Raw genomic sequence first — 22,532 nt, forward strand, 5'->3', positions numbered from 1 at the left:
ATTGAGATTAAAGATTAAAGATTGAAATTTCATCAATGAGAACAAAGAAGTTTTGGCTCTTTTTATTCTAATTGGTCAAACTTCAATCTTTCATTCTTCAATACGTAATCTGATTCCAACTTAAGAGCCATTCCACACAAACTTGCATAGCCGCATAATCGTATGCATAAAGAAAATTATCCAATCACATTTCTGTCATAAAAACAAACATAAAATACGATTGAATGATTTTCTTTACGCACATGTTTATGCGACTATGCAAGTTGTGTGGAATGGCCCTAAGCACGGAATACAGACTCTTGCATAACGTATAACATATAAAGCATAAGAAATTCAATCAGAAGTTCTTTAGTTCATGGAAAGCAAGGAAAAGGAGGACTTTAATTAGTTTATTTTCTTATGCATTACATGTTATGCATTATGCAAGAGTTTGTGTTCCTCGCTTTAAGGGCTTCACACATGAAATGCATAACAGAGCATAAGCATAAGATTGCTGGACCAATGAGCATCTAGTATAATGTCGCCATATTGATTTAAATAAGATGTTCATTGGTTTAGCGGCTTTATGTGATGTTTATGCTAGACTGATGTTCTATGGAGCGGAAATTCATAGCGAAACGGAATAGCGAGACTAATCACAATCGCAGAAAAGAAAGCAGAGTAATGATCTTGCACACATAACGCAACGCTTGCCGCGCGACGGAAGTTGGCGCGATAACTAATCAACTTGCTCGGAAGTAATAGATATATCATTTTCACCGCGCGATGAAAGTTGAACTCAATCCAACTTTTGCCGCGCGGCGGAAATAATATTACATCATTTCTAATGACCTATCCCAGCATAAGGCCCAGTTCAACTCACGATTAAGGGTGAAATCACACGATGCGAAAAAGAGCTGCGGAATAGAGAATGCGTCATTGAAACAATCACTTAGCGCTATTCGGAATAACGTAGAATAACGCAGAATAACACTAATTGGTTGCTTCTATGACGTATTCTCTATTCTGCAGTCGTTTTCCGCACCGTGTGATTTCATCCTAAGTCTTAACCGAGGTTCAACTTATTCATTGTCTCTTTCCAATTTTTGAATTGGTCGGTTGTTCCATCTTTTGTAAATTTTACCTGTTGGATAAGTAGCAAGATTACCCAATCACATGCGCGGATTACCAGATTTATCTCACAGGTAAAATTTATCAAAAAGTGGAACTGAGTCTTAATCACTTAAATTTTAACAGGCACGCAAATTTCCATAAGCGCCGACCATCTTTATAACAATATCTCGTCGATGACCTTATTAATTCCACCTGATACTATCGAGTTCGGCTGTCAGCATCCACTTCAACGTTTTATGAAAGTTTCCAAGTTTTTTATTAATAATTCTCGCTATCTATTGCTAATCGACTGTAAAAAACAACTTTTCACAAGAACCAAATTTTCAATATTTCTAATAGATTACAGATTTCTTGCAATGTGTGTACATAATCAGTTACTTACATCGTACATCCGATAACGCGCGTTATACTAATAATTATATAATTAATAAATTCATTATAAGTCTGTTTTTTTTCTTTCGACAAACATTGAAAATGTGAACTACATCGACCTTCGTTCACATTCTGCTTCATTTTATCGAATCAGAGAATCCTCTCGTAGAATAAAAGATACGCTTGACTTTGTAACACTGTATTTTCATCTACCTCTGATACCCTAGAATAGATACAATAAATGTAGAATAAACAGAATAGATATAAAAAATTACAATAAATGTCAAATAGTGATGAAACAAATAGTGTAATAATTATACTAGTAATTACTTCATATTACATATGAAATAAATTAGCAAACAAGTGTAACATTTACTATATTGATTTTTACTATATCTCATGACAAGAAGCAATATATTGCATGCAACATCAATTTTTTTTATGAATTTGAGATTTGTGTTTAGAAAATTACGTTTAATTTTCTAAACAAAAGAGCAATTTCTGAAATTAATTTTATAATCTCCTGTAGTTCATGATATTAATTTTGTTATATTTATATATCTTTTTTTGTGTTTTCTGGTAAATATGTTATAATAGCAAGGATCTTACCGAGAATCTGATACATAATACCATTTCCCAGGTGGTGGTTCCACAATGGATATACCTTTCGCTGATGCTTCTTCCTCATCTGAATCTAAACTATTCGACTCATTATTCGAATTAATAGAATTAGAATCTTTATCTTTTGGAAGAAACTTCCATCGAAGATCATCTGGTGATAGCGGCAGTCTCGTCTAATAGGAACATAAAATAAGAATTTAATCAGTAACAATAATTTTTCAAATTTATTATGTCACAATCACATATTTTTTTACAAAGAAAGATCATCAGAAGTAGTGGAAGCATCTAATATTTTTGTACTTTTTCTTTGACTTTTTAGTTTTTATTGCAATATGATTGCAACAACTTTAATAAATTCTTTCAATATAATCATATAAATAAAAAGATAAATTCATATAAATATGAGATTCTAGCGTATTTTTATTTAAAGTTATTTTCAATGCATATGCTTATTTATATTTTTTGAGAAATAAGTTCATTATCTTATCTTTTTATAAAATCTCAAATATCCCGTGTTAAAATGCGAAAGTGTTTCAAAATCTGAATATAATCTACCTTGACATAAGCAACATAATGACCACCATGAACAGTTCCACTGTGCTCGACAACCCCATAAAGTGCATAAAGTCGAGATTTTTTGCGATCTGTGCAAACTGGTGCCAAATCCAATAATATCGGGAATGACACATGTTTGAAAACCTTTCGAAAACCAATTCTCTGCGTTTGAAATCTTTTCAAATGCAATATTAATATCGGAGGTACTTGAGAAATGAGGTATTGCTTTGTACTCGAAGTGCATACCATCTTCGACGAACCTTCCTGAGTCTGAGAAAAAAAAAGAAAAGTGAAAATGAAATGGTATTATTCTCACTTATATAAGGAGACAAAAAAGAAAATGTTATAACAGTTCTCACATATTTCTCGAATGTACCAAGTTTCTTTAGAGATCTTGAGAAGGATCACTTTCTTTTCTTTTTGAGTTACCTTCTTCTCACGAGCTGTGCATGCCTCGCATACGACTTTGTTACTTCCCGTCATTAGTTCTAGCGCGGTGAATTGATTCAAGCATGATTCCACGGAACATTCACCCTCCTTGGTTGTGTACCTGCCAGGTGATTGATGCCCGGTGATTCCCAGCCTAGACATTCCCGTCACTATGTCACCAAGCTCGTTATATACATCTTGTTCTTCGGGATCTCCGTTCGAAGTTCCGTTATATTTCCTTCTACCATATCTCGATAAAGTAGTAGCCATCCATGTCTCAACACCATCCAATCTGAGAAAATACCACACTTAATTCAAAGGAGAATGTAGTTAGCACCGTTTTTCGACCAAAAATGAAAAAGATTTTTTATTATAGATGTACAAATTACACATCATATTAAATGGCTACTGCCGAAAAACAACCCTAACTTAACATCCTCCTTTCAAATATCTAAAAAGGTTTTCGAAAATACAATGTTTAACATTTTTTTTATCGCCTATGTGCATTTAAGAATCGCAAAAATCAATGTTCAAGAAGCAAATTTAAGCTTAAGCTTTCAAGAAGTTGGAAAAAAACATTCAAAATTTAAAAATTGTAAATGTTTGAACATTTGAATATCTGACCTTTCCGCAATTTTTTCATTATTGACAGGACTAGTGGGACTCCCCTTAGAAGCAGCAGAGCTACTTAAGCTTGCAGTGGGTATCTCAGGACTTATAACGTCAGAGTTCACGATTATGGAGCTGATCAATGCCGTGGCCAATACTTCGTTCTCGGAGCTGATGGTACCGATGTTCCTGTCAGTCTTCTCGAATGGCATCCTGATTTGAGTCAAGTCCGTCATCGACACATCGGTTGGACTAGGACTAGTTAACGCATTAATGTTCACTAGATGTCTAACTTGTGGTGCGTCCAAATTACTGTTGTCCAGATTACTGTCCTCAGGACTGATTGTGCTATTAAAATCGTTATTTGGATGATGATGATGATGATGATGGTCAGCAGGAGATACAGGACTGGTGACAGCGGATGCTTTCTCAGAGCTATAACCAGACTCTCCAATCTCCGGATGAGAATTATCCATTTCAATATTGTCTTCTACGTCGGCATCGCTCTCTTCTAAAAATAAAAAAATGTTTATATAACTTTGTTTAGAAGATGAATTTTGAAAATGAGAAAGTGTTTTCCTTTTGGAACATTTGTATAGCGCATAAGAAAGATCCGAATTGTTAATAAATAGCTTCTCTATATCTACGGCAAGAGAAAAAAAGCTATACCTGATTTCAAAACATTATCATTGTTTTCTTCCGCGGGATTATTTAGATCCATTAACGCGTTAGAATTGTTATAATTCTCGTGCCTTTTATTTTTTCGGTTTTTCCTCGCTGCCTTTTTCTCCTTCTTCAACTGCTTCCATGGCGTATCCTCCGATTTCCAAATCTCCGTCTGACAATCGTGTTGTTGAATGTTCATCATATCAAAAGCATCCTCAAATTCGTTATTCTTTCTTCTATATATCAAAATTATCATATACTATTTTAGTAAAATCTTCTATATATCAAAATTATCATATACTATTTTAATAAAATTAATTATTGTAACCTAAAGAAAATAAATAAGTTTTTTTCTTTACTTTAAGAGTGGAGGCTGTGGCTTATCCGCAGTGACGGGTAGACTCAAGTCTAGAAACGGCTCGGTGCGTTGCGACGAATGATGACAATCCAGGCACTCTAGAGTAGATACTAACACGCCGCGAAATACTACTTCTGGTCCTAACAGCCTCGTACTGGCCTGATTGCCATAGAACTTCACGCGAGATTTCAGGCTCTTTTCCACACAATCCGGCTTTGTTTTTCCGCTCAGGCCAACCTCCTTTAGAATTATGCTCTGGTATCTCTGCAGAGCAATATACAATTTTAATTTACTTTGAAGATTCATCATTACATCATATTGAATACACAAATTAAGAACTCGTTTTAACACTAAATCTAACATTGCTTTTAAAATATTGATTTCCTGTGCATTTTCTAAAATAAAAAAATCTATCTGCAGTATATGATATAAATATAATATAAAGTTCTATAGAGAATATATGTATAAATCTAAATATTAAATCTAACAAAAAACGACAATTATGGAATTTTATGTAAGTTAGTGTAATGGGATCTTTATTGTAGCACATTAATATCTGAACGAAGTAAAATCTTATTATAATGTATAAGAATAATAAATGATTATTAAGACCGATTATTAAGACTGTTTAATGTTATATTTTAATATAAGAGTTTTCTTTCATTTCTTTAATATATTATATACTCTCTGTGGTCATTAAAAAATAAGAATGGTTTTCATGAACAGAAAAAAAGGAGGAAATAAAAATGACAAAGTATGACAACATGATATAAAATAATAAGAGTCAGAAAATATAAAAAATCTCCATTATTCGTTTAATATAAAACATAAGTTTATAAACATAAGTATAATTGAAAATAGATAACAAACAAGAACTGTAGAAAATTAGAAAATTTTAACGCTACAGAATACAATACTAAGTACAATACATGTTTCGACCTTATATTTAAGCCCTCTTCAGATGTACAAAAAATTCCGATGCAGTAAAAATTATTATTCGAAGATTAAGAAAGCAATTGTTTCATTACATAATTAAATGAGTGTTAAGACAGAGAAACGTAAAATTGCTCGTCAAGCGATTGGTTGACGGATTGCGAAAATTTCTCGTTGTTCTAGTGAAACATAACAGTTGTACGATTTTCTTTATTCTTTATTTTATATATTGGACGTTATACACTTACAATTGTGATATTAATTTTTTACTTCTTTTGACAAAATTTGACAATTTTTTTAAATATTAACATGGATTTTCTCAATTGTCGGACTCTGAGGTGAGTTTTTACCAGAGAGACGTATTATATTTGTTTTAAAAATTTTTAGTTTGATAATTCTTTTATATATATATATAAAACGCTTTTATGTTTCTTTATGTTCTCACTAGAACAATAAGAAATTTTCGCAATTGATTAACCAATCGCTTGACGAACAATTTTCTCTGTCTTAACTCATCTAATTATGTAACGAAATAGTCGCTTTCTTAATCTTTAAATAATAATTTTTACTGCGGAATTTTTTGTACATCTGAAGAGAGCCTAAATATAAGATTGAAACATGTATTGTATTTAGTATTGTATTCTGTAGCGTTTTAATTTTCTTATTTTCTGCAGTTCTTGTTTGTTATATCTATTTTCAATTATACTTATGTTAAACGATAATGGAGATAATAATGGAGATTTTTTTACTCTATTTTTGACTAATGGATGAATAATGGATACTTTCTGACTCTTATTAGTCTTTTATCATGTTGTCGTATTTTGAACATTAAGAGTCCTGTTATTTTAAGTTTTTTAATCTAAAAATGGCAAATTTTGGCTGGATATATTTAAAACCTATGTACTTATCATTTTGAAAGTCCATACATTTATGAAAGAAAGTTTATTTACAAGCTTCCAAAAATGATAAAATAGATTGTTTGAATGTTTTGCAAAAACTTATTTTATTTGTAATGAATAATGATAAATTTCATAACGATGTGTTTACATTTAACACATATTGAATCATTAAATATTGTAAGAATACAATACTAGGAAGATTTATAAATATTCAGAGTTTCTATCGAAATATCAAAATATATCGAAAGATATATTTATTTTTAGAGATATATTATAGATATATTATTTTTTTATTAAGAGCACTTTTTTACTTACTCGGAGATCTTCATTTCGAACTATTTCCAATAAGTGTCGAAGAAACTCATGTGAATCGTGCTGCCCTCCATCCACACATTGCGTAGTCTTTTTCCTGAGCTTACAGAGAAGATTCAAAGGAGTATAAGTTTGATGGCCGTTCGTGTTTTGCATTTTTGACAGAGTTTCACAGAGAATTGATGTGAAACTGCCCCATCGCTCTAAGGTCCCCTCGATTGGTGGCTGTAAAACAAATAAAGTAAATAATTAGCTATTTGACGAAAAAAATGCAAAATTTCAGTTATTTCTTATATCTCTAACGATATTGATATATTTTTCTTATATAAATCTTTAACAACATTGACATATCTTCTTATTTTGTCAATTTAATTGATTAGATGATTAAATTTGACTTTGTCAGTTTATCAAATATAAATTCAAATAATTCACTTAATAATGAATTTATTATTTCTCGGCTTATTTTACTTGTATTCAATAAATATTCGTTTTTTTTTGTAAATCATATTGCTTCATATATTAACAACAATAATAATAATAATAATAACAACAACAACTTTATTGAGTGCAGTGATAACACAGAAGTTAATACATCAAAAATATAATACATGATATCAGACCAGTTGTGCACAATAGACGAGGCAACAGCTAAACAGCTGATTCGAAGTCATACCTGAATATAAATTACCTAAGTTTACAAAACACAAATGTATAGCTAATAATAATTTGAGCTTTATGTATGCAAGTATTTGTAACAAAGATTATAACATAATATAAACAAATTGTAGTTGAATTAGGTGCAGTTGATTTAGTTCCAGTACAAAAAAAAACAATGACAAATATATTACATAGCTCAAAGTAATTAATCGTAAATTAAACATAAAGCTTTGCTATTATGACATGACACAACGTGTGTGTGTGTGTGTGTGTGTGTGTGTGTGTGTGTTTTAATTAGCTATTAGTAGATCATATAAAAATTATAATAGTATCATATCAACTTTTTATAATAATGAATCTAGTTATCCCTGAACGAAATTTAGACAGATTTAATTCAGAGTGTAAAGCTGGTGGAAGAGTATTAAAAAATGTTACTGCAATATATGAGAAGGCATTTTGAAATTTTGACATGTGATGAGTGGGACATGAGAGTTGCTAGCGAATATTTGAAAGAGAACCTAAATGAGAATCTGTATTAAAACATATTAATCCACAAAAATATCTATAGATATTAGTACGGAGAATATTGTAGGTTAAACAACAAATGAAACATTGAAAGATGTTTGTTCATCCAGAAAAAGAGTAATATGATCATATTTTCTAATACCATAAGAAAAACGAAGACAAGAATTTTAAACTACCTAGATTCAACTTTGATTGAGACAAAGAATATAAACAATATCAGCATAGTCGTGTATTGATGTTCGTTTAGAGGTTTCTCGTCTTCCAAGGAATGACGCAGTATCACAATTTGTTTATTTCTAGTTATCTTGAGATTAATTTACATTTTCGACACTATTACTGCTGTAGTGAAATTGTTTCTTCCCACAGAAAAATTGCTAGTATCACATATGCAGAATGATAAATCTAAGAAGCAAATCTGGATCTTTTGCTTAACAGGCAACTGTTGTAATTAAACAAGCCAGCATCCCACAAAGATCTTGAGATAATAAAAGACAATTTTGATGAAAGATATACATACCAACTCCACTTCCTCCTCAGCATCGATAGGTTTGTGCTTTCCACCTGGTAAAACAAATTTCTGCCCAGGTATACGTAGGTCATCTAACACTTTCACCAAGTAAGGTGTTTGCGCTAGACATTGAAGTACAGCATTGAAGAAACACGTATTTCCTAGATTTGCTAAGCCCTATAATGCATAATTAAAAAATTCCTTAATTAAAATAAATATTTTTAATATTATACAATTTATCTCCATTATTGCGTTATATATTAAAAAAGAAATTGTAAAATCATGGAAAAAGAGATTAAGAAGAGCAACTTAAAGAGCAAATTAAATTATACAAAAAAGGACGTATAATTCACATACCCCGACTTTAGGAAGATTATTCAATATTTTATGTTCTTTTTCCTGTACGTCGATTATCGTCTCTTTTTGGCACTGAATCACTGGCATTTTCGATTGAGATATTTGTGGTATATTAACATATTTTTTGATAAATTCTACAGTTTCTAGGAGTTTTTTCCTGAAAAACAAAATAAATAAATATATACATTTATAAACATAAACATGCTTTTTATTAAGTGTATGCAAATAATTAATATAAATAATTATTTTTTATAAAATTTTATATTTAAAGTTGAAACATACAGGCATACTTCAATTATATGAAATAATCTATTTTTTTCTATTATTTTTCTATCATATTATTTTTCAATATTTTCCTCAACCGTTCAGGCTGGTATTCATAAGTTAATATTTCATGTGTCATATGACAAAGCTGTTGACTGACTGTAAAACAGAGAGGTTCTCAAATCTTTCTATCCTATAACTAGTTAATATACTAAAAAAAATTCATCGGTTGATCCATATGTTACAGTTTTCATATATTGATTGATCGTATGATGATATGACATTTTTTAAATATATTAACTAGCCGAGTAGTATACTCATAAATATACTCGGCTGTCCGTCGCATTAAAGAAATATTGAGAATAATTATTCAAGATTTAGAGGAGTAACAAAGAGCGGTATGCTCACCCTAGCGCCCAACTTATGTATTTAAGAGAGAATTCATGATCAGCAAGCAGCTACCGACTTAGAATATCAGATTAAAATCATTGATTGTCAAAATGCGATAATAGAAAAGCGACGAAGTTGTGCGACCGTCGGTCGAGACTACGGTCACATATAACAGAAAAATTTCTGTAAATATCATTCATAGTCTGTTCTTATTTCAAATAATGTGACTTATATCTCGAAATTATACTTAAATCTTAAATATAAAAATCAACTATGAATACCGACCATAGATTTCAGCACGATAGAAAGATTAGTCTTTGCTAGCAATAAATTATTCATTAACAATTTAGAAATAATTATTCTTCAAAAGTTGAAGAAATTTGTAGAAAGAATATCACGATTGACTAAACATGTTTTATTAGTAAAAGGTAGTTTTTTTATGAGAAGTTTGACAAACAAAATAACTATATTTCATTTTTATTAAAATAGATAAATTTGTTTTAAATGTTTTACAGTTAAACGTCTATTTCACTTAATGTAGATATTGAAGCAGGATATCCTGATATCTGGCTAATCAATTTAAGAATAATTCTAGGGCATTCCAGATAAAAATCTTGGTTTTTTTCAAATCAATTAATCTTCATCAGTTGATTTTCATTTATTCGCGCAAATATAATATGTCTTTTTATATTAAAATTTTAGAATTCCAAGACAAATTAATTAAAACGCAAATAAATTTGGAACAATATTATTTCATTATCAATAATAAATGAACATTCAACACAAACGATTTTATAATTATAGACATTAAATTCAAATTCAAATTTTTTATTAATAACTTGTCTTTAAGAAAGTGTTTATATCCAAACACAACTTTTCTTTTTATTAACATATCACAAACATCACTACATAAATTTATTAATTAATTGACGTTTCATTAAGTTATCAGTCTAATTTTCAATGTACGTACTTGCTTTTAAAGCTTCATCTACAATGATCATAAAATTCATCATTACCAACATAATTCTTGTACATAAGCAAGAAATATTTCTTATTTCTTTCTTTTTTCATGATTCAATTTTTTTAAATAAAAGAATAACAAAAATTCCAGGTCAGTCCTGAAATTGTACAGGTATTTCAGGAATTTTTCAAGATATAAATTAAAGTTAAATTCCAGGATAATTCTAGAATTCAAGGACATTCAAAGATTGCTGGATATTCTATTGAATTACTAATTTGATGGTATCCAGAAACGTTTGACGTAGTGTACGTGGACAATAAATATTGAATTTCATAAAAAATATTGGATAATTTATTTCTACACCTAATATTAATTAAAACAGTTTATCACTTAGCTCACCTACTGTTAGGATGAACTTCAATTTCACACTGATAGCACCAAACTTTCCAATGGTGAGAATCTGTTACCATGCAATGGCAGTCACTATGAGGCTTCCTATAATGCTCAAAGGCATGTTGCTTTTCCTCTTTATTACAGCCTTGTTCTCCACATTGCAAGCAAATCCACAGGGGCTTTGAAATATCACACTGCAAATTTAAATAATTTTACGTTAGATTTTAATATCGTTTCAATCAAATAATTGTGTTTAAAATATCATATCATATTTACAATCTCCTTTGTTGTCTTAAGATCCATCTCCAGTTTTTTGCACATGGAACATTTGCTTAATATACCAGTCTTTTTTAGATTTTTTTTTACTTTGTTCAGGTTAATGGCCTTTGCTATATGCGGACATTTTGCACCTACTAACAGTCAATTAATATTACTCTTATAATAAAATATAAGTTCAACTTAAATGTCTTTTTAAAGATTTTATAAATAGACATTTTGAATGTGTTAAATTATAAAATTTGTTTTTAAATTAAGTATTCGAATGTTAAATCTCTCGACTTTGAAATTTCTAAATTTATATTGCTTTGTGTTGCTTATTTTTTAAGCTGCTTGATTGGCTACTAATTCTATTTTGAGAATTCAAAGATATATCCTTAGGGATTAGAGAAACCGGAGCGAAAAATAAAAAATTAAAAAAATAAAGAAGCTCGGTAATCTAAGATGATTTCGAAGATATTATCTTAGATCAGGAACTGTGGAAGGCACGCGTTTCTAACCTGAGCTCGTCTCCTCACAAGACTCTGTAGAGGCTTCACTGACGTCGGGATTCGCGTCCGGTTGCCTATTCCGCTTTTTACTCATCTCGCCGCGCTACTCGTGAACGTTCTCGTCGTGCACGCGTCCGTGTTCCCCGCTCCAGATCACCTCGTCAGTTAAACCCTTATTGTGACCTGACGTTTGCGTGCACAAAAAAACCATGTGGAAACTGGGCTGCGTTCTACTTAAAGGTGCCTTTTCATGCCGACGCTCGACACTCATTTTCAGCATCTTGAAATAAGTCACGTGATCAAAATTGACGCTTGATATTCGTCAATTTCTATCACATGACTTATTTTGACGCCGAAAATAAGCGTCGAGCGTCTGCATGAAAAGGCACCTTTAAGCCTTAAGTCATAAAGAATAAACGAATTACAATTATTCTTCCCGCATTCGACTGTAGTTGGTTAATTTCTTACGATAATAAGCGTCGAACGTGAAAACGCACCTTTAAGCCTTAAGCCATAAAGAATAAACGAATTACAATTATTCTTCTCGCACTTATTGTAGATCCGGACTAAGGGCATTCCACACAAATTTGCATAGCCGCATAATCATATGCATAAAGAAAATTATCCAATCACATTCCTATCATAAAGCAAACGTAAAATACGATTGGATGATTTTCTTTATGTATATGTTTATATGACTATGCAAGTGTGTGAAATGGTCCTTACAGTCGAACAGGAGAATGCTCTGACTGTAGTTGGTTGGTTTTTACATTCCGATTTGGATAAATCCTCGGTGGAAACTAGGCCATTAATTGTATTAATTAATGTATTAAGTACTATAAAGTCCAAAATGTCATATATCGAGAACTGTATTAGTCAAGTTCATGCGATTGTGAACAACAAAAATAAAGCGAAACTACGACAGATTAATAGCAGCTGTATGTATGCATTAATGAATGTACAAATTTAAAAAGAAAATATAAAGAAAAGAAATTTTGAGGATTGATCCTTTATTTGAAAGATACCATGGATTAAAAAATTATTATTAAAAAATTATCAACGAATAATCGGTTATACGTTTCCACATACTCATGAATCAAAATGCTCTTTTCATCTATGATTATTTCTCATATGCCACAAATATGTGTAATAACTATCTGAAAATTTTATGAAATTATCGCAAATAATAACAAATGATACAATAATTAAATAATAAGGTAAAGGTTGAGAAGACAGGAATGATCTCTATCAAAAACCGTACTAGAATGCATGAATGTGATTTCTAATAGATTCCTGTGTTACTTCTATTGTTATCTAGAGCTCTGTTACATGGCACGCTTAATCGAGATTAATAACATCCGCAGTTATGAAATTGGCCAATCATAACTGTTCCTCGGAAGAATGGAACGACTCTGATTGGCCTGTTTCATAACTACGGATGTTATTAAAGGTCTCTTTTACTAACCTCGGTTAAGTTAACTGACGGTTACATGGAGCTCATTTAAGACCTAGTTTTACAACTCATGATTAATTAAATATTATTTTAAGTTAAATCTTGGTTAAAAGTTGACCATGAGTTGTGAAACTGGGCCTAAATGAATCCCATGTAACCGTAAATATAGTCACTATTCTCTCGCATTGTGCAAAGAACAACTCCTATACACTTCTCAGCTAAAAAAAAAAAAAATAGACTGCGTTTCAAGGCTGTGGTCCTATTCATACTGACACACTCATGAACATCATTTGTCTTCGTTCCACATTTGACAAACAAGGATGAAATGATTTTTAAACGATCAAAATTTACTGCCAGTGCTGAAAAATGTACAGTATACGTGATGTACAATAAATTGTAGATTGAATTTTGAAACACAGCGTAGGATCACCCGTACATATGTGCACGATCTGCATCGATCTGCCGCACATGCGTAAAAAGCGCATTCCCCACTTGCAACACTGAATACGCAGCAATTGCGATTATAGAGGCCGTGTCGCCTACGCCGTCCTACGGCACTCCTTTCCTACGCCGTAATCCGCTTTCTGGGTTGCATTGATTTTTGCTTTGCAAGCGATAATTCGCGCCCGATTAATTCTCAAAGGCATCTTCTATTATGAATTAATGAATTGTATTGCTAATAAGCGAGAAATTCGATGACATCGGACAAATTTTTTGACACAGATGCGGAACTACTTCGCACGCCAGCGCGTAAGATTACACTTAAAGACAGTCATTTCGGTATAAAAGGCTCCCACTACAAGTAGGGCTCGGCCATTCTGCATGTCCTCTCTCAACGGTGTGGTTGGATCTCGCTCGTATACGCCTCAGGCTGGCTATATTTCCGGAACTTTCGGGAAGGAGCCATTAATTTAATTAAGAAGAAGCCTCAGCGACTTTACTGCTGGCGAACGATCGACTAGGCGCGAGTTAGATACAGGTTGGTGTTTTCGATACTTAAATCAATACTTAGTTGTATGATGGGGCGAACTAGAATAGTTCCTACTTATGGAAGTGTGACGCAATTATCCGTGGTCACGAGAGACATTCGTGATTGGCCGCGAGAGATTGAGATGGGCAAGCCGAGTCATACGGAACAATTGACTAGCTGGATCACTAACGTGCGTCAGAAGAAGCTAAAGTGCTACAGGAGTCCCAAACGTGATTTCCATATGGAAGCTGTGTTGACTCACGCCCTACACAAGGCGGAGTATGAGTTGCGGGCTAAGCAATTATCAAGGATAGTTCGTTGGCAGCGTTTGCGAAAGCATCTCCTCAAGGACGTGGAATATGGCAGCTGCGGCCTGTATAATAAAACTGAACGAGAATTCGAGAGATGTGGCCATCATCCTGACTCGAGGAACTTCTGGCAGGATAACTTGTGCGAAGATCTTAGCAGCATAGTGGACTTCTTTCAGCAGCTGAATACAATCAAATCATCCGTGCAGCGGTGACTAGGCCTAGAGAATAGATCTTATTTCCACAGATAATGATTGAAACATATCTGTGAAAATGTGAAAATCTATAAAAAACTCTCAATCAATTATTTAATTAATATTTTCAAGCTCATCCAAGTAGCTTATTTGAGTGAAAGGGCCACATCAGCAAATGTTCCACATTAACTCCTAATAAGAAGAGTGCATTTAATCAACTACAAGACTATATAATAAATACTGACGATCTATGGATGGATGTCTCGATGTCTATCTTCTGCTTGTTTTTTCTCTGCCTCACTGAAGCAGTACAGGAAATGTTTGACTTACGAACCAATCTATTCTAGTATGGAACTATGTTCCAATATCAGCAAGCAACCTCAATGTATCCAGAAGATGCCAAATAATCCTGCAGCGTTACGGCAATTTTTTGCAGTCTCATCGTTACTAGTATATATCTAGATATTTTTTACTTGCAGTCTCACCTTTGAGATGGCGGACGCAGGTGGAAAAAAAGGATAGAGAGAAAGAGAGAGATAAGAGAGTTGCTGTAATACAGGTGCAGACCTTGGGATTTTGTACGCATACACACACATCTGCCTTCCTACCTGTCATCAATTTGGTTTGTAAACTGTATCAAAACCAAAGTATTTTCACTATTTAGAATTTGTCTGCTAATACAATATATTTAACATATGTATAATTAAAGCAAAATACTGGTAAAAAACAGAAAGGAAGAAACATTTTCACATTATTTTAGTTATACTTTTAAGTTTGTCAAAAATTTGTAACTTCATATACATATATTATAAGACTGCCTTTTATTGTGATAATAATTCTATTAGTGTGTAGCATTTAACTCTTCTTGATCCTGAATAGTATAACAAATATTTAATCCTTCAGTGCAACTATAACACACTCGACTTTTCTTTTTATTTAAATGCCAATTTTTTTATTAAGAAAAATACATATATTTGCATATTAATATTTTTTTTATATTTGTATTATATTTTTTGTAATGTCTGATATTTTGGTTGAAAAAATTTGATATAATATAATTTAATTTAACTTTTTACAGTATCTTTATTATAACGCCTAGTACATTATATATGTATGTAAAAAAATATAGTGTGCCTTTGAAGGATTAAATTTTTTAAAATTATAATGCATTTTTTGTTTATTAAATTGTGAATTAATTCTAAAATTTTATGTATCAAGTGTAACTTACCAAGGCTCAATATTGATGAATTTTTTCTCACATATTTCTAATATGCTTTATACTGTTTAGGATCAAGGTAAACGAAGACAAAGGATCTCTTATTGTAAGCCATTGTGATTTTTAATCTTATATGAAATATATTTGTAAGTAAAACTGTGATACAATTTAGATAAGAAGATGAAGTGAGGAGTATTGAAAGGAGTGTAAGATAAATAAATACATTTTTGCAAGTAACAATGTAGAACTATTCTTCTTCAACTTTTCTATTCACTAACTTATTAATACCATCAATTCTTTTCAGTCTGGCACATAGACATCATAGAAAATTCACCTTATCGCGAATGAAGCTGTCAATATATGGACGATGTCGTCGTTATCGTTGGCTTAAGAAACCTATAAGATTGCGGCAAGCGAAAAAAAACCCTAAGGAAGTATATCTGTCTTGAGTGAGTGGGAAGAAAAAAAATTTATGTTTCTAGAGGCTGGTTGACTTGGCGCACAAATTATCTTTTGCACGAATCGTCATGATACCGAGCTCGTCTCTGCGTGATGACTACAACGATGAGAAATGAAGTTTTATGCAATGAACTTCCATTCCCCCGATCGATCGTTTCCCCAGATCCAGACTAAATTCATTTTCGTTGAATCACATAGGCTAATGATGAAGAGAACCGTTATCTTAAGGTCGCAGGTATACTTCAAGTAAGGTAATTCGGCATGCGAATAACCTATTAGAGTTCTATCGGAAGTTTTTCCTGTTTGTAAAGTTTCCATGTTTATGCTTGTTCTACGTTGCCCTAATAATGTGTTCATAGATCTGCACAACCTTCGGTCATGCCGAGACCAGGATAGGACGTTAACGTGTATGTTTTAGATGTTCAGAAAATATGAGAGACATTTGGAGGATATATACCGGTGACTTAGCAAGTGAAGGAAAAATTGTCTATGTAAAGAGTATATGCGCAAGAATTATATATTATGTGTAAGAAGTGGTGGAAATGTTAGGTTTTCTTGGTAACGTTGGTTTCAATTGAAGTAGGAATTGAATTTTATTTCATTTCTCTTAGTCATTTTGCATCTTAATATCTTTTTGTAAACATAATTTATGTCAATTGTAAAAAAATCTGAAGATCCGAAGATCTAAGAACTTGAAGACTGACTATCCTGGAATTAGGAGGAATCCATGTATACGTCTGGGAATCTTTACTAGCCAAAGCTTTCGAAGTCGATGTTTAGAGAATTGAAAAAAAATCTTGATATCTTCATCGAAATCCCAATCTTAGCCGACCAGTTTAAGGATTTAAATCTGTACCAGCAATGAATCGAGGCGCACTATGAAAAAAATCATACATAAAATAAGAGCACAATGAAAAAATATTTTTATTTAAAAGGGCACAAACAATACAACACAAATAGCAAGAGTGGTAAATCAACACCAATTGAAAGGAATTTTCTATTACGGTAAAACCTGGCTAAGTAAAATTTATATCTATATATTTGAATTTTTGATCAAATTGTTTATCTGGTAATTTAAGGCGTATTATATGGTAAATTATTTTAGTTCAGTACTCTTATATAATTAAGTATTTACATGGTAACAAAGTATTGAACTTTTTTCTCGGTAATATTCCTGATAGCAAGCTGACGTCCTTTTGTCGTCAAAGTGATAACAAAATGACGTAGCTTTGTTATCAGAGATAATTTTATATTGGAATGTTTTTTGTGGAGATAAATAAAGAGATATAAGATGAGGGGTCGGGGGGGGAGGTGCAAATGAGAAACCTTTTTGATTGACAGACAGCTGCGTGTGTTTGGAAGATTTCTCATCCTATTCGACCGATGAACTGTGAAGAACTGTGATTAAATGTCTCGAGATTGGCATCAAAATATAAAATGCAATCTATTGAACGTGACGATATCGTGAAGATTTGATGGACGACTTAAGATAATGAAAATGAGAGTAAATCTCTGTTGGAGCGTAACTAGTTATCGTTCCTTATATCGTATATTATTAGGTGTTGGAATTAATTCGTAGCGTTTTACAAGTGATGGGAAGTACTTTCATTAATGTATTTTTTAATGCTCATGTGAAATAAATAACATTCTTTCATTAAAAAACGCTACGAATTAATTCCAACACCTAATATATTCGTAATATAATTTACATATTGCATTTTGCTTTGTTCGATTCTTTTTATGTTTTACATAGCAGGCTGCAGAACGAAAGAACTAGATCTAAACCTTTCATAGATTAGATAAACGCCCCCGATCGTCATTATCTGCACAGTTCTAATTCGACAGCCTGTCGACGATACAATTGATCATCATCAGGAGATATCACTGGATTTGTATGATTAAGGTAACAAGAGACGGAAGATCGTTATTGATCTTTGATTCTTGTACTTTGTGCCTTGTGTATACAGATATAGATGGGGGGAGGGGGAGGGGGAGGGGAAAAAAAACAATGTTTTTATGAGTCACAGGGAAGATGCTGTTTTGCACAATGGTAATGAAGAAAAATGTACTTGGAGGATATTTCAAGATGGCACAAGATTACCAGATATATAATTATCGATATCATATGATATGATCATATTCTGCTGATGTCTTTCGATTACTTTGGCAAAATGTAATTTCATCTGAATCCGCACAAAGCAAGTTTGCACGAGATTTCTGCAAGGATGTGTCGAGCATACGGACCATATGAATTTGCAAATCTTGGGATGAAATAAATTTAAACATCTAATTATAACACAAAAGGCTAAAGATAATAGACTTCAGTAATTTAACAATTTCAGAATTTGAAGCTCACACGGATCATCAAGGATCTATAAATATTTAAAAGTCTAAAAAGCCAAAGAGTTTTAGATAATGCTTTTCAAATCACTTTGTTTTCATCATTAATTTAATTATAATGGAATTATTTTTGCAATTTGCGTATAAATCCAAAATTTTTATTTTGTAGAAGAAATCGCAACAATTTATCCATTATGGAACTACTTTATATCAAAGAAATTAGGGATTCTTGAAAAATCCATCTAAATAATGATAAATCTGACATTTCCTAACTTGAAAAGAAAAAAAGACGCATTATTTTTAGAAGACATTTTAAAAGTTTTTAAAAAGAGAGGGAGGAGAAAGAAGTATATAATATTTCATTACAATATTACACAAATAATTCATTACAATTATTCAAGACATATAATAATTCATTACAATTGTCAATATATAGATTTCTAACAGGTCTTTTCATCTTTTAGTTAGACCATTTATGGGAGATATATAGTGATGATAAAATATTACAAATAGGGAGGGAAAGATCAAATACTACTTTGTTTTTTCACAGAGAGCTGTCATTTGAATCACGACATTTATTATACACAAAATGTTCTAGTTATGGAATGAGTAGGATGGTTCAATCATTTAAGACACAATATAATATGATATGTCACATTTCTATGGGAACAGGAAATATATGAAAATTAATATACTAGTTGGAAAGAGGAAATGATGCAAAATATTAAAGTTCAATTTAATGGAAAATTTTTAACAAGTTGTGTCGCTAAAATGTATTTTTAACAAGGATTTGATCTCTTAAAGAGGATCTCTTAACTTTAGGTTTTGCAACAAAGAGAGCAAAATTGAAAAATACAATTTTCCCGAAGAGGATGAAAATTACGAAGTTTGGTATAAATTATATGAATTCATTCAGTCTAATATTACAGACTGAAATAAGGATTTCGAGCTTTAATAGAATTTTAATAGAATTAATTGGAAAGAAGATGAAATAATTAATGATATAATTAAAAGGAAGATAATTGCATGTGAGTCGATAAAATATATTAATTTATTAAGAAAGATGTACGGAGCAGTGATAGAGGTAAGCAGCAACTGCTGAATTTGCCAGGTAATGATTTTTAAAAAAATATTTTTTCATATTTTTTTCATCGTTTAATTATTGAACGTTGAAAAATTAACGTCGGTTTTTTTAAACAACTATTTAATTATTGAGTGTTAAAGGATTAGCAGTATCGGCTTCCTTAAAAATTTACTAGATCTCATTGTGAGATATTTAATTCAAATTATCCCCCCCCCCCTCCCCCGGCTAACGCCAAATAGTCATAGAAAGTTCGATTCGTATTCTTAAAGTGCCGAATATGCCGGAAGAGTAAAAGAGTTTTCACAGAATGTGCAAATGTCGAAATTGCTTTTACTTTAAATACGTAAATATTTCGTAATACTGTTGGAATGTTTTTCTGAGTAGCAACCTTTTATGAATATTTCAAGAATATTTAGCATTAGCTGGGATTTAACATTTACGAAAATAATTAAAACTTTGAAGTGAAAATTAACTTTATATCGATTTTTTAAATATACGTTTCTAGTTTGGATTTGTTGAATTAATCAAGTCATTAATTAGATAAATCAAAATTCAAATCGATTTCAATTCTATTTTACTATAGTATGTTTGTTATACTTAGCATTTGATAAATCTGAACTCTATATTTTAACATATCTTTAATATATTAAATTTAATATATTATTATATAACATATCTAAAATATATTTGTTTTTCTTTTTTCTATTAGGTGTTGGAATTAATTCGTAGCGTTTTTAATGAAAGAATGTTATTTATTTCACATGAGCATTAAAAAATACATTAATGAAAGTACTTCCCATCACTTGTAAAACGCTACGAATTAATTCCAACACCTAATATATTTTATAAATATATATTTACGGCTCTTGAGTAAGTCATCTATGGTAGTGATTACTCAAAAGCCTTAAGAATTTTAGAAAAGAGTAATACTTGTATATAAAGTGGTCCTCTGTTCCTCAGTGTCGTCATAAACAATCTTATACTTTTTTTGGCCTGAAGAAGCTGGATTCCGTTTTCTCTCTTGGTTGTGAGATTTTATTGTTATCGACCAAAGAACCTTGGACGTGAGTTATCCGTTTCCTTAAAATTTTTCCTATTAACGGAATGTTTTAGAGAAGTACAAAAGTGTTCAACCGTGTAATGATCTACTATCGACCTTCGAATTCGATGCTGGTCTCCAAATACTTGCTCGATTGCGTAAACGTACCAATTTGGTGCTCAATTTCTCTTGCCGTTGGTTATCTTCGAAATCTTAAAGACTTTTCGTCTCTAGACATAGGAGACTTGCGCTATATGTGATTTATCGTTAAATCAGCATTCTTGGTCAACTAGGATTTCGTCGCAAAAGAGGATCATCGTAGATGTCCAATGCAAAATAGAATATTGTCATAGGAATTGTGAGAAGTCAATTTTTTTTCAACAGCGCTGGTGCGAAATATGCAGATTCTAGAAAAACGGCATTCCTTTCTAAAAAAGTAAGTAATTTTGTTTATACATAATTACACAATCCTGACAATTCTATTAGCATACTAATAATTCGTTAAAAAAATTGAGTAAGAATAATAAAATACACAAGTTTTTATTGTTTCAATCTAATATTACAATAAAAATATATGCAAAAGTGAAACATAACAATATATAATTGAAAATATAAAGAACAGCTCAAATAATTAAAAATTAAAATACAAAAAAGGAGCTACCAAAAAACAATTATATGTAACCTATACGCAACGTTTCTAGTTCACACAAGATCATTTTCAATGTTAATACTGTAAAATTTAAATGTAAGTTTAATTGTAAGTTTTTTTTCTACGAAAACAAACAGTTATAACTTAATACCGCATAAGAATATGAACATCGTTTTAAAATTCTTCACTATTATATAACTGCAATAAAAACGTATAAATGTGTTCCTCATTTCCACAGTCGCCGAGTTATCAATCCATAATAGTTATGGGTATCGTAAACTAACATACTCATTTCATTATTTTGTTCATAAAAGTAATAAGGTATGATTATAAAAAAATTATTTGTTTACGAAATATTTAATATGTTAATATGCTAGAATAAAGTATAAAATATCTTGTAAATAATTGGTTTTCTGATACTTTAATCTTAATACTTTTACGTATTTATAAAAATTTTAGTTTTAAAATTTATATTGTTAAAAATATATCATAATCTTTTTTTTTTTATTATTTTAATGTTAGGAACAATAAAAATTCGTATTTAGTAATACTTTTATTATTTTTTTAAATAAAATTTCCAGGATTATATTTAAATATTCGCTTTATAAAAAAATTTGAATAAATTCTAAATAAATTTTAATAAACAAAAAATTGTTTCTTACTTTTTATTTATTTTATTAAATTGATTTACTTTAGCAAATGCTGTATATACGTGAAAAATCGCATGTTATATTATTAAATAAATATTAAGTACTGAAAGAAAATCTTATAATATGGAAGTTAATTATTATCATTATAAAATTATAGGATTATCACAGGATTTCATCGTAGAAGATAATCATAAGACTTTGTCACAGAAAATCGAAACCTTTGGCTTTTAAAATTTTTTTCCAGAAAATCTCGTAGAATTTTAATTTCTTTTAAAGGAGAAGCATCATTTTATCATAAAAAAGTTGTCATCGCTGAGTTGATTTTTAAAAAAAATTGTTAGTATATTAAGATTTTCAGAATGGTATAATTAAGTATCACCACGAAGTCATAGATTAACTGCATCATAAAATTATTATGGAATTTTATTATTTAAAAATATAATTGCGTGATGAAAAAAGGGTCATTGCGGGATTTCATTAC

At 31.0% G+C, this 22,532-nt stretch overlaps 2 protein-coding genes and 1 long non-coding RNA gene across 11 annotated transcripts; 2 read left to right on the forward strand and 1 right to left on the reverse strand.

Annotated features, from left to right (window-relative positions):
- Positions 1-1,345: 1,345 nt before the first annotated feature.
- On the reverse strand, positions 1,346-13,788 carry Usp16-45 (ubiquitin specific protease 16/45). Of its 7 annotated transcripts, none has more exons than XM_087413646.1 (14): positions 13,579-13,788; positions 11,699-11,872; positions 11,199-11,335; positions 10,929-11,116; positions 8,915-9,071; positions 8,567-8,734; positions 6,871-7,092; positions 4,725-4,987; positions 4,369-4,601; positions 3,715-4,210; positions 3,091-3,382; positions 2,662-2,931; positions 2,095-2,279; positions 1,346-1,708 (listed from the first exon to the last, which is right to left on the reverse strand). In XM_087413646.1, exons 2-14 carry the CDS (start codon positions 11,781-11,783, stop codon positions 1,636-1,638), a joined length of 2,769 nt encoding a protein of 922 aa, XP_087269772.1. In that variant the 5' UTR covers positions 11,784-11,872; positions 13,579-13,788; the 3' UTR covers positions 1,346-1,635. The 7 variants fall into 7 exon arrangements, with proteins under 7 accessions (XP_087269772.1, XP_087269771.1, XP_087269769.1 ...); XM_087413645.1 differs by lacking the exon at positions 13,579-13,788 and adding an exon at positions 13,416-13,433; XM_087413643.1 differs by lacking the exon at positions 13,579-13,788 and adding an exon at positions 13,155-13,309.
- Positions 13,789-13,925: 137 nt separating this feature from the next.
- Positions 13,926-22,052, forward strand: LOC105148110 (uncharacterized). 3 transcript variants are annotated; one of them, XR_015547514.1, is made up of 3 exons: positions 13,926-14,121; positions 15,094-18,192; positions 18,317-22,052. It is a non-coding gene; the product is annotated as an uncharacterized LOC105148110 (long non-coding RNA). The 3 variants fall into 3 exon arrangements; XR_015547515.1 differs by having other exon boundaries at positions 13,930-14,121; positions 15,094-17,294; positions 17,631-22,052; XR_015547516.1 differs by having other exon boundaries at positions 13,934-14,121; positions 15,094-16,540; positions 16,649-20,167.
- LOC105148111 (uncharacterized) lies at positions 14,128-14,932 on the forward strand. Its single transcript, XM_011059614.2, has one exon. The coding sequence runs from the start codon at positions 14,159-14,161 to the stop codon at positions 14,633-14,635; it is 477 nt and encodes a 158-aa protein (XP_011057916.1). The 5' UTR covers positions 14,128-14,158; the 3' UTR covers positions 14,636-14,932.
- Positions 22,053-22,532: the final 480 nt, after the last annotated feature.

Source organism: Acromyrmex echinatior, chromosome 14 (genome assembly GCF_024713525.1).
Source record: "Acromyrmex echinatior isolate Ae372 chromosome 14, ASM2471352v2, whole genome shotgun sequence".
NCBI classification, from domain to species: Eukaryota; Metazoa; Arthropoda; class Insecta; order Hymenoptera; family Formicidae; genus Acromyrmex; species Acromyrmex echinatior.

Excerpts from the sequence above, each read along its gene's own strand:
- Usp16-45 (XM_087413646.1), bottom strand. The coding sequence starts at position 11,783 with ATGAGTAAAAAGCGGAATAGGCAACCGGACGCGAATCCCGACGTCAGT. Across the intron at positions 4,988-6,870 it reads TTCGAAATGAAGATCTCCGA|AGATACCAGAGCATAATTCT; the intron begins GTAAGTAAAAAA and ends ATTGCTCTGCAG. Across the intron at positions 2,280-2,661 it reads ATTATGTTGCTTATGTCAAG|ACGAGACTGCCGCTATCACC; the intron begins GTAGATTATATT and ends TGTTCCTATTAG.
- LOC105148111 (XM_011059614.2), top strand. The coding sequence starts at position 14,159 with ATGATGGGGCGAACTAGAATAGTTCCTACTTATGGAAGTGTGACGCAA.